The sequence below is a fragment of the Peromyscus leucopus genome, chromosome 5, assembly GCF_004664715.2.
Source record: "Peromyscus leucopus breed LL Stock chromosome 5, UCI_PerLeu_2.1, whole genome shotgun sequence".
NCBI lineage: Eukaryota > Metazoa > Chordata > Mammalia > Rodentia > Cricetidae > Peromyscus > Peromyscus leucopus.
In genome coordinates this window covers 92,201,790-92,218,570 of record NC_051067.1, presented here as the reverse complement: position 1 = coordinate 92,218,570, position 16,781 = coordinate 92,201,790, and the positions used below count along the sequence as shown (strand labels likewise).

At 43.8% G+C, this 16,781-nt stretch overlaps 1 protein-coding gene across 1 annotated transcript in view; it reads left to right on the top strand.

The window, feature by feature from the left end:
* Positions 1–16,781, top strand: part of Ttc29 (tetratricopeptide repeat domain 29) — a 200,009-nt gene that overhangs the window by 27,779 nt on the left and 155,449 nt on the right. Inside the window, exons 5-6 of the mRNA XM_028892914.2 lie at positions 6,979–7,202; positions 14,585–14,770. Coding sequence (XP_028748747.1) covers positions 6,979–7,202; positions 14,585–14,770 — 410 coding nt within the window. The remainder of the gene's footprint in view (positions 1–6,978; positions 7,203–14,584; positions 14,771–16,781) is intronic.

Below are 16,781 nucleotides of genomic sequence, written 5' to 3'. Positions count from 1 at the left end.
ATCTCTGCATCTGCTTCCATCAGTTACTGGAGAAAGGCTCTCTTGGTCCAATGAGAACTGGCAGATTCTGTGTCTCAGGAAGCCACTGAGGTTGCAGGGGGTAGGGCGTGGGTCTTGTAGATTGCAGGGTCAGGGAGCCTGCCTGCAGGACTCTCCCTGCTGGCTGGCAACTGGGGCAGAGCTCAATTTAGTTTTAAAATCCATTCTTCATCTGCAGCTCCCATCCAGTGTCTTAGTTAGGGTTTCTGTTGCTATGAGAAAACATCATGAGCAAAAGGCAACTTAGGTAAAAGGGATTTATTCAGCTTTCCTTTCCACATCACAGTTCATCACTGAAGGCAGTGCGTGCAGGGACTCAAATGTGAGTTGGGGGACCTGGAGGCAGGAGCTGACGCAGAGGCAATGGAGGTGCTACTTACTGGCTTGCTCAGCCTGCTTTCCAAGACCCCAGCCAAGAGGTGACACCACCTACAGTGGGCTGACCCTCCCACATCAATCAGTAATTAAGAAAATGCTCTACAGGCTTCCCTGCAGCCCCGTCTTCTGGGGGCATTGTCTCAACTGAGGTTCCCTCATCTCAGATGACTCTAGCTTATGTTGAGTTGATGCAAACATTAGCCAATATGCCCGGGAAGCCTCGTGTACCTGCAGTGATAACGTCCCAGAACACATTTTATAGATGTTTGGTGTGTTCATGACTGTCCCTACTTTTACTTCCATGCCACTTGTTTTCATGAGCACTTGCCTCAAATTCCATAATATTAAATTCCTTTGTTGCAGCCGGGCGAGGCAGGAGGCAGAGGCAGGTGGAGCTCTGTGAGTTTGAGGCCAGCCTGGTCTACAGAGTGAGATCCAGGACAGGCACCAAAGCTACACAGAGAAAACTTATCTCGGAAAAAAAGAAGAAGTCCTTTGTTGCTGGATATTTGATCACACTGTGAACCCCTAGTTTGCATTTGTGCTATTAAGTAAAAATCAACCTTGGATCAAGAGGTGGAGCCAGCAACTAGTTGGCAGAATAGAGAGTCAGAGGAATCTGGAAGACAGATAGAGAGATGCACAGGAAGTAGTAGGGAGGGACTTTGAGGGTGGCAGTCTTTTTGGTTTGGCAGATCGCAAGAAGGCTCTCTTTCAGAGACACCAGCGAAGAAGGTCAGCTAGTTGTTCCTCAACCTCTCTGAACTAGCAGGTTTTCACCCCAACCTCTGACTCCCAAGTCTTATTGATAAATAGAATGATAGAGATTTAGTTTAAAGCTACATTTGGTGGCAATGGCAGGCAGAGGATCTGGCGGGACATAAAAATCTCACTGGGCCACTGCCTGGGAAGCTGGTCAGGAACTATGGAGCCCCAATAATAAATCACTGGCAAAAACAGCAGTAGATTCAGGTGTGGCTGCTGTGCTGATGGAGAACCATATACCTTCATAAAATGTCCAGGAATTCTCATCTCCTCCTTGTTTAACTTGTTCTTCTGATACCTAAAAGCAGCATATTTTAGTTTAGACCAATATTTATAATTATTTCTTTTGTGTCACTGAATTTAAGGAGTGAAACATATAGGTCCAAAGAAAAAATTATTAAAATGACAAAACTCTATTGTCTTTATATTTAAAAAAATCATTTCCACAAAGCAAATGAACTTTGGTTATGGTTCTCTATTAAGAAACAGAAAGCTGCTGGGCATTGGTGGCCCATGTCTTTAATCCCAGCACTTGGAGGCAGAAGTAGGAGGATTTCTGTGAGTTCAAGGCCAGCTTGGTCTACACAGTGAGTTCCAGGACAGCCAGAGTTACACAGTGAAACCCTGTCTTGGAGAGAGAGAGAGAGAGAGAGAGAGAGAGAGAGAGAGAGAGAGAGAGAGAGAGAGAGAGAGAGAGGAGAGAGAGAGAGAGAGGAGAGAGAGAGGAGAGAGAGGGGGAGAGAGGGGAGAGAGGGGAGAGAGAGGAGAGAGAGAGGAGAGAGAGGAGAGGGGAGAGAGGGGAGAGAGGGGAGAGAGGGGAGAGAGAGGAGAGAGAGAGAGAGAGAGAGAGAGAGAGAGAGAGAGAGAGAGAGAGAGAGAGAGAGAGAGAGAGAGAGAGGGAGAGAGAGAGAGAGAGCCTGGAAATGTCGACCATTGCTGAGAACGGACACAATTTTACTTTCGGGTAACCAAGTCACCTCAGGAAATCAAGATCTGGGGTGGGTAAATAGCTTACATCAACTAGGAAAGTTTCAATAGGAGTCTGTTTAGTAAGTTGGCATTATTGTTTTTTCTTTTTTAAGTATTTTCTTTAAGTATGATAAGGCTTATTTCATGATGTATACATACGCACACATGAAAAAATATGTGCAAAATGGAAATGATGTGAGCATAGGTACAGCTCACAATTGAAATATTGCCTTTTAGAATGTCTTTGTGAAGAATGGACATTTAAACATTTGACATTTTTGAAATGTATATTAATTCTGTATTATGGATGTTTGGAGACTGAAAGCTATTTCAGAAAAAAACCTCAGTCCAGCCTTCTGAAGCACTTTCATGGTTTGGAGACATAGGGAGCAGAAACTGATCTTGACTAAATTAAGTGGGAATGACCTTATTGGAAGGATATTCGGTAACTAATTAGGTGGAAATTAGGAGAGAATCTAGTCCAAAAGGAAAGGCCAAGTCAAAGACCCTTAAACAGACAGTGGGTAGCAAGAACAGCCAACAGTCTTTCTGAGAGGCCACTGCCACATTGACTGAGCCCCAATCCTGCTTACACCCTAAGTTTCTCAGAGAATATCACCACTTTGCTTTAAAAAAAAAAAAAAAAAAAAAAAAAAAAAAAGTCCTGAATTCTTGACCCACAAAGATTCTACCTCAGTGGGACTAGTTATTTTCCACATACTTTAAAATGCTTCCAGCTGTGTGTGCGGGGGTGGGGGGGGGTGGGGGGTTGGGGGGGGTTGGGGGGTCACTTCACTGCCAGTTGTGGAGGGGAGCTCACTGCCAGCTGTGGAGGGGGAGATCACTGCCAGACGGGCCACATCCTGCAAATGAGCCTCCGTCTATGGAGGCCAACAAAAGCGGCCCAGGATGATTGACTGGCATTTGTTTCTCACCCAGCGTGAGATGAGCTGCCCTCCCAAATGCTGCACCTAAAGCTAGCGTTTCGCTTTTCTTTATTTTTGACCCAGGAGGTCTTCTTCCCTCCCGTGGTGAGAGCCACCAACACACAAATGTGGCATCTCTTATTTCAAGAAAGGCTGGCTGGAACTCCAGTCCCCGAGGCCTCCCCAAAGCTGCCTTCTGGATTGCCAACCACATGTGCCCTCAGGTTCCCCAAACTGCAGTTAATCATTTTTAAAGTGTCTTCAACCATTTGCTTTCCCTCTTTAGAAAATGACCCGTCACCACTCTAAACACCTGGTCACATCCGATCTCCTCCTTCACCATAACATCCGGTCACCAAGCCACCGGAATCTTACCACCTAATTAGGTTTTGGGACCAACAACTTCCGCTGCTGGCCCCGGCACCTCTGCCCGGTTCCAGCCCCCCAGCCTCTCGTCCATCCCTTCTCATCAGGTGTGAAGTTCAGGGTCACAAACTCAAGACTGCAGAATGGAAAGTCTTTATTTTTTTTATAACCTCAATTTAATTTCTGGTCCTGTGCCTCGACCCTCCCTTGTGTTAATCCTGTCACTCAGGTGAGGCCAGACCAGTGTGGTGATCTTTCAGATGGCTCAACATTTCCAAGCCACTGCCCCCATTCTGTGCCCCTGTGGTGGAAAAACATTGCCCTGTGGGGGTCAAAAGGGAAGAGAATCCCTGGATCCAGCAAACAAAAGTATATGAAAGTTCAATTTTGTTTTCAAACAGTCAGAAACTTATCTTTTAGTCTATCTGATGTAATAAATAGAACATTCTAATTTTTTAAAAAAATCATTTATTTTTTGTCTGGCATTTAATTTTAACTGGATCTTATCTGGCAACCTGGCAAGCGAGCGACAGGGTGTGACAGCCTTGGTCAGGGGCCTTGTGCCATGTCTGCAGTAACTACCCAGTCCCCATGCTACCTTCCTCTAGCAGGATTTTCTCAAGCCAAAGAGGCATTTGTTCCCAGATTCCTTGTGTCACAGCAGGGTGGCATTTCACACAGGCCTGACCAATGTGACATAAAGGGGCATTTGCTGTTTTCAGGAATGCTTTTGTTTTCCCCACACCTAAGGAAAGGCACAGCTATGCCACCCCACGCTCTCCTTTCTGCTCTTCTTGGTGTAACAGTGGACAGGATGTCGGTGTGTAGCAGCCTGCGAGCGAGCACAGCAGAGACAAACGATAAGAGAATCCACCAGGACACTCAGCAGACCCTCAGCTGTGTGCCCTCAGCAACAATAGGAGCCTTGACTCTCTAAGACCCTGGGAGGTAAATTCTCTTACAGAATGTATTCCTAAGCTAGGGGGCCCTGCAGAGGTGACCATCTCTAATGCACCTGACCAAGCTTTTTCCATCAGCTCCACAGATGAGCCAGCCTGGGCTGCCAGATCTCTCCAGAGCTTCCTGTTTCATGTCTGTCCCCGTGAGCAGTCTAGAAACAGCCTTTCTGCATACAAACCTTGTCACCACTCGAAAATATGGCGGCAGGAATGGTGGACCTCTCTTTCCAGGAACTTCAGGATGGCACACAGAGCCCCCGGGACGTTATCATCCCACTCCTCTCATACTATTCTAGGCCCTTGAGAAATCAAAGGGCCAGCTGCCCTCTGTCTAGAATCTCCTGACGGTTGGCCATTTCCCCATGCACTGTGCTCAGGGAGGTGGGCAAGGATATGGTGGTCAGCTTTGTGCCTTCAAGCATCACACCAGAGAGATGGGGACAGTCAACCCCACGATGTTCTACTGGACTTTGCAGGAAGTTGAATTCCATTTCCAGCTCATCTATTGTTTGAGGGAGAGAGGGGAAGAAAAGGGGACCTGGCCCATTCACAGTCTCGTCGTTAACCCTTCCATCCCGTGTCCTTCTCACTGGATCAGAAGGACAGCAGAAAAAAGAAATCCAGGGCTGCTCTTCTCTGCCACATGTTGAGAATCTTATCTCTTATCACATAGTGGCTCTTGACCTTCTGGTTTAGAAAGATGGTTTCTTTATTCTCTTTATCAGCTAGCTCTATAATGGTCTGGCTGTCCGATGGGAGAGGACTGAAGTTCAAGTCCATCTGGGATGCTCCTTCCAGACACTTCTCAAATGCAGCCGTGTGTATGGGGTGGAGCTCAATGGTGAAAGGCTTGCCTAGCATGCTCAATACTCCACATTCCATCCCCAGCACCACAATAATAATAACAATCTTCCGTTGCACACTATTAACATGGCCCAGATCCAGACTCCTCAGCGCCTAGCTCTAGCACTACTGGCCTGGAGTCCAAACCTCACCATTGCTTTAACAACTTCATAGTCTCACCACACTTCCCTTCATGCCTAAGGAGGTCTATGGAATAAGAAGCTCTTGGGGGGTGGAGGCTGCACAGTTGTGCTGTTTTGTTTTTGAACCTCCACAGGTGAATCTAAGGCCTATCTTAGAGGCTAGAACCAACCACACTGGCTTTGTGTTTCCCAGAGTGTGTGCACACACTTCATCTCACGGCGTCCTAGGGGAGCCCTGCAAAAAATATTATGTATCTACTTAGTTGTTGTCTGTGTCCTCCCCTGAGCAGCTACAGATTTCACGAGGGCACTGAACGGTTTGGTCTAGAACAATCTGTTGGAGGAGGAGAAGGGACTGTGAAGATGGCTCAGTTCTTGGGTGCAGTAGTTAAATCACCTGTCATGCGATCGTGAAAGCTGCAGTTCAGATCCCTGGAACCCACATGCACACCCAGTGAGTGTATCAGCCTGCCTTTAACTCCAGCTCAGAGTCTCCAGAGCCAACTGATCATATCTGTGAGCTCTGGGCTTGACTTAGAGATTCTGCCTCAAAGAACAGGCAGAGTCATGAGTAATGACTCCTGACATTAACCTCAGGCACACATGTGCATTTGTGCCTACACATACATGCACACACATGCAAAAAGCACGCATATACACACACCACACACACAAGAAAATGAAAAAGAAGAAAATAGTTCATCATAAGAAATCCAATAGGGATTTGCTGAATAGATACATGAGAGAGTTGCCTGCCTCTTTATCTCCGCATATGAACCTTGAAGTATGTCTGGGGAGGTTTCGATTGGGTTTTATCTTTTGAGACAGGCTCATACTATGTAGCCCAGGTTGATCTTAAGTAAATAATCTTTCTTCCTCAGCTTCCTAAGTGCAAAAAGGAGGTGAATTTCTATTTATTTATCTACTTATTATTAATTGCATTATCAAGTCATTAATTTGATCTTACCTGTAAATGATTATATAAATGTATATATTTAGTATGATATTTCAGTGGTTTTAAAACATTACATTCAGAAGCATGATTGAAGTTTGTTAAGTTCCAATAGTAGATCGTGAAACTACCTAATAGAGAAATTAAGGTTTTTTAATATTCAGTAACAAGTTTCACTTCTATCTGATTTATTGGTGCCTGTTGGCCTTCTGATTGGTTGGTTGGTTTGTTTGCTCTTCTGATTGTTGGTTGGTTTGTTTGCTCTTCTGATTGGCTGGTTGGTTTGTTTGCTCTTCTGATTGGTTGGTTGGTTTGTTTGCTCTTCTGATTGGCTGGTTGGTTTGAGCAGAATGGTTTAAAGCTGGGGTGGTGTATGGAGAACTTTAATAGTCAAGTAGCTTGTTTGTCCTTTTCAAAGAGACCCCAGCTCTGGAGCTGACATATTTATAATGCGATTACATTAATATCACTATGTTAGGTAAGCACCAGGCATCCTTCATTAAACTGAAGCTGATTGATTTGTCACAAAGATCTCTTGACGGTAACAAAAAAAAAAAAAAGCCTGCTTTGAGTTCTGGTTTTCAGAGGATGGAAAACTCTCTGAGGTCCGAATCAGCCGTGTTCTTGTCATATTCTAGGCACAGGAACTCCTACAAGAAGAGCGTCTGTGTGGACATGCTGCGCGACGGCTACCACAAGTCCTTCACAGAGCTCTTCGCGCTGATGGAGCAGTGGGATGCTCTGCGGCATGCTGCTGAGGTGCGGTCCCTCTTCTGGCTGCAGAGGCCGCTGGAGGAGCAGCCGGACAAGCTGGACAATTTCTACCACTACCTGACCAGGGCCGAGACCGCGGAGAGACAAGGTAGGTGCCTGGTGGCCCGAGATGCACCCCAGGGAAGATTCCGAACTGTTGCCGTGTGAATTTGATACATTAAGACAAACTGTACAATTCAAGCTGGTCCACTGAGTGGCTTTAAGGAGTAAAGGACTAGGCACCAGGCTGGCGATGTCACTGAAAGTCTTGGAAGACTGGGTACACTACCAAACATCTCCAGAGGTGTCCAACAGGCTAAAACCTTTCCTGTCATCGAGAACAGTCATATCCTGATCTTTCTCTGTGTGGGATGAGTATTGGCTCTCACCAAGGAGTTTTCAAAGCACCATCACTTGAGACTCACTGATTTGATTTATTTTATCTTAGCATTTTCATAATGAGTTTTCAAAGTTTTGTCACTAGATCCCATTGGTTGGATTATAAAATGATATTAGTTAAAGACATGAAAAGCCTTTATTTTCCAGGGTGCTATTAGGCTGCACTCCCAACGCTTGGGTGATGGAGGCAGGGGCTTACTGTGAGTTTGAGGTTAGCCTCGGCTACATTGTGAGACACTTTCTCAGAAGAAAAGGAAAATGATCCATAATCCATGACTGTGATTTCAATAGTTAATTTCTTATTTTCCACAGAATAATTTTAGTGTATTCCTTTGCCATATTTTAATGTTTTTTATAAAGCTAGTACTGTATGTTTAAAGTATTAATTATTTAATACTTTAAAGTACTTAAGAATTAAGTACTTAATCTCTGATAAAGCTCTATGGGCTTTGTCATTTAATATTTTTAATTCTGTGTCACGAATTTAACTTTATCATTTAACATTTTTAGGTCTGAATTAGGAATTTGTTGTTTTCATTGGAAAAGTGAAAAGAAAATTCTAGAATTTGGCATTCCAAATTTTTTTTTCCTCAACATTCTGACTGAAAACACAAAAGGACTTATAAAGACCAGAAAAGCCAGTGCTGTACATGACAACGTGGTCTTTCACTCGGCCTTTACTCGGTCAGCAGGTGATTCTGTCTACCCACAGCTAGCTACTGGGGACCGTGAAAATGCAGAGCTCAGAGGGGCAGCCTGGGTCCCAGTCGTCATGAGCTTGATGTAGAACTGGGGAAAGAGACACTGAAAATGAACAGCAGGAAGACTGAGTAAGGGAGGGGCCATCTGTATTATGGAAAGCATTCTAAACTGCAGAATCACCATGAAACAGTCTTTTGATGAACTTAAAAAATACAATTTAAATATAGGAAATTAACTATTATAAATAAATATTCCATGTTATTGCAAAACAAACAAAACCCAAGCCCCAAATTCTACTATCAGAACAAAATCCTGAATAGATATTTATACAAGAAATAGAATTAGCCAAGATAAAGTCTGCCCATTATTTATTTTATAAAGTTCAATTTCATCCTCAGCTTAAATCGAGGGCTTTGATTTGAGTAGCATCAGTGTGAGGCAAGCATCTGACCTGAGATGGTGTGTCATTACCGTGCCAGTCTGCCATGGAGCATCTGCAGGGTGACGGGCCGTAGGATGCTTAAGCTAAAGCAAAGTAACTACGCAGGAAGAGAAGGACTTCTCTAACGGAAACAATGACAGAGTCCCAGCTTGTGACAGCGAAAGTCCCATTCATGTGTGTGAGAAATAAAGTTGCAGTTATTAAATGGGACAAAGTTACCTTGGCTCAAAACACCCATAGGGCTACCTCCTATAAGATGGTATGGCTTTTGCCTTGCTGAAATATAGAAAATTAAAATTATTGCAGAAAGTATCACATAAGCATTTATATAATCATTGCTTGAAATTTTATGTAATTTTTTCACCCTCCACACATTAAATTTATCAGAAAAACTGTGATCTGAATAATCTGCATGTTTGCTTCTATTAACTTGAATGAATCCAAAATCTGAAAACATGTGTTATGTTTTAAGGTGTGTACATGTGCATCTAGAATGCAGAGATCTGTCAGTGGTTATCTAGGTCCCATCGAGTGTCATCTTGGGGTGCAACACACTGATCCTGAAAGAACATGTCTCTGAGTGTTTTCATTGCTTCCTCAGAAAGACCATTCATCCACTCTAGGATTACAGTGAAGTTCCTTTCATCTAATCTGTGGCAGGAAGTGTCATCTGTGGCAGTTCTCCCTCACCTGTGGCAGGAAGTGTCATCTGTGGCAGGAAGTGTCACCTGTGGCAGGAAGTGTCATCTGTGGCAGGAAGTGTCATCTGTGGCAGTTCTCCCTCACCTGTGGCAGGAAGTGTCATCTGTGGCAGGAACAGTGTCATCTGTGGCAGGAACAGTGTCATCTGTGGCAGGAAGTGTCATCTGTGGCAGGAAGTGTCATCTGTGGCAGGAACAGTGTCATCTGTGGCAGGAACAGTGTCATCTGTGGCAGGAAGTGTCATCTGTGGCAGGAAGTGTCATCTGTGGCAGGAACAGTGTCATCTGTGGCAGGAAGTGTCATCTGTGGCAGGAAGTGTCATCTGTGGCCGTTCAGCCTCTGCAGATGTGCACATCAGTAACCTTAGTTTTTTTTAAATCAGCAAACACCACTTGCTGCTTTATAGAAAAGCTGTTTTAAAGCAATCTGTCGTTCCTTTCTGGGTGGTCGTCCCCTGTTAAAGTGCCCATCTCTGACACAAACCTCACGTTCTCCAGTGTGAATCCTCTCTGTGACACCTGTACCGTTGTTCTTAGTGCCCCGAGCCCCATGAAGCTGAGGAGGAAGTGTCGATGACAACTGCAAACTGAAGACAGATAATTCAAAGTGCCTTACATGTGACTTGTAAATTTTGGCCAAGGGTTGAGTAGCTTCTTTGCCTCTTGGCAACATTTGTTCAATACACCCAAAATCTGTTTCACCCAAGTGGACTTTCACATGATGTAAGTTTCATGAAAGCAGAAAAGGGAGGAAAACAATGTCCAATAAAGGAAGTTTGGGAGACTCTGGGTTAATTAATCCTGGGCTTAAGCATACTTTGTAGTACTTATCAGAGCATCGTGTATGCTTTGTGTACTGTGTTATTTCACCAGTAGGGAAAATTAGCAAGAGTATTTTTTTTAATTTACTTCACTTTTTTAAAGATTTTTAAAATCTCCCTTTTAAAATAGCAGCCATAGCATCTGACTAAATAACAAACCCGTGATGGACTTTCATCTTCTGATGATGGCTGTTGGCAGTTCACTTGAGGAGAACAGGCTACTTAGAATGTGAAGAATACAGATGTAGTTACAGAAAAACAGTTCAACTGATAGGCAGTCTTTAATTATGAAATCCTGGGAGCTTCCATAATTAAGCTTTTTACACTTTAAAATACTCTGTATACATAATGATGAGAATATTTTAAATTATAGTTTAATTTATTAAACAGAAGAAAATGTTTACATATATATTTGTTAACATAGAAAGTTGAGTATCTTACCTACTGGCAGCTGTAAACAGAAACTGTAATCAGTGAGTATGAAATGTGATAAAATACACTTTAATGGTCTATTCACACTAGGTAAGAAATGCACTTGTAGGAAGTTTCTGCGAAGAAGGTATAGGATTCAGAAGTGTCTTTTGAGGGACTCCATGGACAGTGCCCACTGTGTAAGTGTAAAGATCTGAGTCAGACCCCAGCACCCGAGGAAAAGCCAGGTGTGCTGACTGCTCTTATGTCAACCTGATACACAAACTAGAGTCATCTCAAAGAAAGGAACCTTAATTGAGAAAATGCCTCCATGAGATCCAGCTGGAGGGCATTTTCCTAATTAGTGATTGATGAGGGAGGGCCCATCCCATTGTGGGTGGTGCCATCCCTGGGCTGGTGGTCCTGGGTTCTATAAGAAAGCAGGCTGAGCAAGTCATGGGGAACAAGCCAGTAAGCAGCTCCCCTCCATGGCCTCTGCATTAGTTCCTGTCTCCTGGTTCCTGCCCTGTTTTAGTTTCTGTCCTGACTTCCTTTGATGATAATAGTGATGTGGAAGTGTGAGCGGAATAAACACTTTTCTCCTCCAGCTGCTTTGGTCACAGTGTTTTATCACGTCAATAGAAACCCTGCCATATATGACACTCCCTGCCACAGATGACACTGTGTGTGGCAGCATGTGCCTGTAACCCCAGCACTCTGTGGGAGCAGAGACAAGAGGATCGCTGTGGATGGCTAGCCAGCCTACTCAAATAAAACAGGATAGCGTAGGCAGGTTCAGTGAGAGACCCACCTCAAGGAAATAAGACAGCAAGCAACCGGGGGAGACAGGCCCTGTGGCCTCTGCAAGCATGCACATGGATGCACACCTGCACATTTTAGTTAGGGCTTCTTGTATTGCTGTGAAGTTACCGTGACCATGCAGCTGTTATAAAGAAAACACTTCATTGGAATGGCTCACTTACAGTTCAGAGGTTAGCCCATTATCATCACGACAGGGAACATGATGGCATGCAAGCAGACATAGTGCTGGCTACATCTTGCAGGCAAGAGGAAGTCAACTGATTCACTGGGTGATATCTTGAGCATAAGAAATCTCAAAGCCTACTCCCATAATGACACACTTCCTCTAACAAGGCCACTAATAGTGCCACTCCCTATGAGATTATGGGGGCCAATTACATTCAAACTACCACATTCACTCCCTGGCCTGCATAAGCTTGTAACAATATCATAATGCAAAATGCATTTAGTCCAACTTCAAAAGTCCCCATAGTGTATCACAATCTCAACAATGTTTAAAAGTCCAAAGTTCAAAGTCTCTTCTGAGATTCATGCAATCTCTTAACTCTGTTCAACTTTGTTGACTGCAATACACTTCTTTGTCTTGGGCTGGTTCCACTCCCTGTTAGCAGCTCTCATCAGCAGGTATCCCATGACTCTGTCATCTCTAACATCTTGGGGTCTCCAAGGTAATCCAGGCTTCAACTTTACACAATGGCTTCTCTTAGGCCTCCATTCAGGGACACCCCTGACACATGCCTGGCCTCAATGGCTTTATTCCATAACTCCTTTCTTCTGTCCTTAACTCCAAAGCCAGAGCTGTGTGACTGAAGCTGCCAAGACCTGCTGCTTATGGGACTGGAACATGGGCACCCTTGTCTAATTACATCTTCACCAGCTTTCTGGCCTTCACTGCCTAAGCTTGGCTGTCCTGAAACTGGATCTGTAGACCAGGCTGGCCTCAAACTCAGAGATCTGCCAGCCTCTGCCTTCCCAATGCTGGGATTAAAGGCATGCCCCACCACACCTGGCTCTAGCTTTTCTTTAGTTCTTTCTCACAAGTTGAAAAGTTAGCAGGGTAGGATCTTGCCCTGAGGCCACCTTCTATTGCTATGAAAAGACATCACAACCACGGCAACTTTTATAAGGGAAACATTTAATTGAGGGGCTTGCTTACAGTTTCAGAGGTGTAGTTTATTATTATCATGGCAGGGAGTATTGCAGCATGCAGGCAGACATGGAACTGGAGAAATATGAGAGTCCTACATCTTGCAGACAACAGGAAGTCAATTGACTCACTGGGTGGGATCTTGAGCATAAGAACCCTCAAAGTCCATCCCCACAATGACATATTTCCTCTAATAAGGCCACACCCACTCCAACAAGCCCCACCTCCCAATAGTGCCACTCCCTATGAGATTATGGGGCCAATGACATTCAAACTCCCACATGTGCCCACACACATATACCAGACCCTCCACTCATACACACACACACACACACACCACTCTCTATTCTCATACACACAAAGAAATGCTTTTGAAATATTGCAGTGACTTGGGTCATTTTAGGAGCTGGCTCTCCTGTGGTGATGAGCAGCTGGTGCTGGAGCACTCTGTGCACAGTGACTGATGTTTAAAGGTAATTTAGTCCTGGCTGCAGTGGCTGGCTCGCTCCTATGGTGTCAGTTCTTGGTTACACAGAGGCAGGGAGATTGTCACATGTTTGAGGCTAGTGTGGGCCATTAGAGTTACAGAATCAAGGCACAGTTTTTTAACACACAAATATCTTTGCTCAAGTTCACTATTGCAACAGCATTCATGGAACAGATCACACACACACACACACACACACACACACACACACACACACACGGCCACACACTTATAAATACAGATATCACTTTAGGAAAAAGAAAAATACAAAGCTGTATGTAACAAATTACCAGAAATTTGAGGAAAAGGAATGGCTAGTGTGTATACATTTTCAATAAAGAAAAATACCCCAAAGCAGAAGTATAGAAGTCTACTTTTTTAGAGCTGTTGCAAACTTATATTTCTAGAAACATTGGGAGAAAATGGGAGAAGCATGTGTATCATTATAACATGAATTGCTAAAATGGTCTTTCAATAAAAAAAAAAAAAATCCAAGGCTGGATATTGGTGTAAATGCTGAAAGATCAGATAGACAAGGAAACAAGTTACTGCCACGTCTCACCTCTAGGATGCCTCAGTCTGAAAAGCCTTTAGTTCCTGTCTCCTCATGCCTTATATACCTGTTGTCACCCAACCATCACTTCCTGGGGTTAAAGGCATGTGTGCTTCCCAAGCAAAGGCATGAGATCTCAAGTGCTGGGATTAAGGGTGTGTGACTACCAAATACTGGGATTGAAGGTGTGTGCCACCACTGCCTGGCTCTGTTTCTCTCATAGACTGAGTCAATCTTGTGTAGTCCAGGGTGGCCTTGAACTCATAGAGATCCAGACGGATCTCTGCCTCCCGAGTGCTAGGATTAAAGATGTGTGCCACCACTGCCTGACCTCTATGTCTAATCTAGTGGCTGGCTCTGCCGTCTGATCTGCAGGCAGATTTTATTAGGGTACACAATATATCACCACCTGTCATCCTCACCTGAGTCTCTTGTACAAATCAGCAGCATTATCCCCTTTGGGGTAAAAATATATTGGGCTTTCCATTTCCTTTTTCCCTTTTGCGTTTGCTTTTATTTTGCCCATGTTTAGAAACATTGCCTATGTTTAGAAACATTGATTTCACCAGGCTTAGTGATGCATGCCTTTAGACCCATCACTGGGATATGGAATAGTCTCTCCCCTCCCCTTCCCTCCCCTTCCCTTCCCTTTGATCTCCCCATTTATCTATATGAGACCACTGACACCACTATCCTCTTCCAAGAGGAACACATTCCTAACAGATACTGTCCAGTTCTGTTATATAAATAAGTCCTATTTCAACCAAATATGTCTCAGTTTCTAGGGTTTCAGCATTTTTGGAAAGACACCTGCTGCTTGTCTCATATACACATCCCCTTGACTAATGTGATTACTTTAATAATTGAAATAAATGATGTTTGTATTAGATTTAATTTTCAAGACAGTTGACCATGTCTTAAAGACAAATACAGCAGTGATTTGCAGTATCATGTGTGTCCTAAGCTGAGCTTCTGATGCACAGTATGTTTTTTCCTCTTTGTAAAGGATACTATGAAGAAGTGTATAACAACTTGTACGCTCTGGCCTGTTACTTTGATAATTCTGAGGACAAGTGGGTGAGAAATCACTTCTATGGACGGTGTTTTAATGTTGCTCAGCGGATCAAAGCTGACGGTGGGAAGAAAGAAGCAGAAGCGCATGCCCACATGGGTCTTCTTTTCGAGGAAGAAGGTGAGTGGGCACTCTCTGGAGGTGTTGGTGTAGGGCGGGATCCTGAGACCAAAACCGTGGAGGAAGTTAAGAAAAGGACCTGACAGTGAGGAGGCAGGTATTGCAGTTAAAAAGCAAAATGGAGTGGCTGACCGAGTCAGCTTCGTTGTTCTTTGAAGATCATTCCCTGCACAATCCTTTGCTGTCTCCGCAGGAGCAGTCAGCCTAGAACAGCCAGCGCGTCTTCCTGAATCATTCCCACATCTTTTCTGCGTCCTCTGCGACCTTCCTCAGGTCACATGCGGCATCTTTTTATGTCTGTGGTGGTTCTCTTCTGCTTTCCTAGCAGCCCTCTTGGTCTGTTTTGTAATAATATTTCTACTCACAGAACTGTTTGGAAAAACGAAAGGTTCCTTTGTGAATTTCCTAGTGCTCCTCCTTCTCCTTGGATCAAAGTATAAAAACAGTATAAATAGGATTCTACCTTGAGATTTTATAATAATTGCTGAAGGAATTGCTTCTTTAAAAAAACACATGTATTTAACGTAATAAGACAACCCAAAATCAAAACCAAATAACAAAATGGTAAAGATGCTATTAAATGATGACTGATCAAGAGTTTCACATAGAAAGTTAAGAAACATGTGAAAGAGTATATGCAGATAATGTGCAAAAAGTATGTAGGGGATGATTAAAATAGTTTATGAAAATGCTATTTTAACTCTAAGGTTCTTTGAGGAGGTAGTAAATTGATTTTATATATAATATAAAAATAAATACATATAATTTTGTGGCCAGGATGATATAGGACTTTGAAACAAAATGAAATCAAATTAGTTTCTGTGCTCTGGGAAGCTGTGGCTAAGCTGGGTTGTGCCCCAGAGAATGGCAGACACTACAGAATGATGAGGGACCATGTAATATGAGCAGCACAGGGGATGCTGGGAAATGTCAGCTGTGGTGAGAGGTCCTGCAGACTGACTAGAGCAGTACATGGTGAAGCTGAGGGGTGTTGGTAAGACTTGGAGATTGCTGGGATTGAGATGGGTAAAAATAACAGTGCGGTGCTCTGGAAGAGGAAACAGCTGCAGGAGGAACACCCTGCTTTGAGGGGACACCACAGTGGGAAGGGCAGACAGAAATGGCAGCATTTGTGGTTTGAAGTTGAGCCTCTCTACGAGCATACCTGAGATGCCAACTATAAGAGGAAGGGGAAAAGGAAGGAGGTGTGGTTAAAAAGCTGCCACCATGACAGAACTCAGAAGAAGCAGCTAAGAGATACCTAAGAGGATTAATTATACCATTCAATTACAAGTACAGTTTATAATATCCCAAAATAGAGGGACAGTTAAGTAAGCAACTCTGTGCCACAGACTATCGGTCATGAGCTTACAACTGAGCAAAATTCATTCAGCATTCAGTGTTCCAGTGTTCCAGTGCATTATCAAATATTGGTTTAGAGCCTAGTGCCCAGGGCAACACAGTGAACAAGGCCAAGTCCTGGTCCACAGGAAGCCCAACTGTTCCTTTCTTTTTTTTTAAGTCAACATTTTTTTTTAAAGATTTATTTATTTATTTATTATGTATACAGCATGTATGACTGCAGGCCAAAAGAGGGCACCAGATCTCATTACAGATGGTTGTGAGCCACCATGTGGTTGCTGGGAATTGAACTCAGGACCTCTGGAAGAGCAGTCAGTGCTCTTAACCTCTGAGCCATCTCTCCAGCCCCCCCCCAACTGTTTCTGAATGTATAGTCCAGTATGTTGAGTAAATTCGCGTTGCTGAGTAACCCATCTGCAGCCCTTCACCTTGACAAATGGACACTCTGCACCCATTCTCCCTCCTCCTGAGTTTTAGAATCTCTGAGCAAGTTTTGATGACCATATTTATGCATCACTGACCTTACTGTTTGATTTGGTCATTCGTTCATTCATGCCACAACTCTTGGGCGTGTCCCTTAACCCTACACGAAGCAGCACAGTGGTTGGTCATCTCATTGATGACAGACAGGGGCTGGGCCAATATGAGT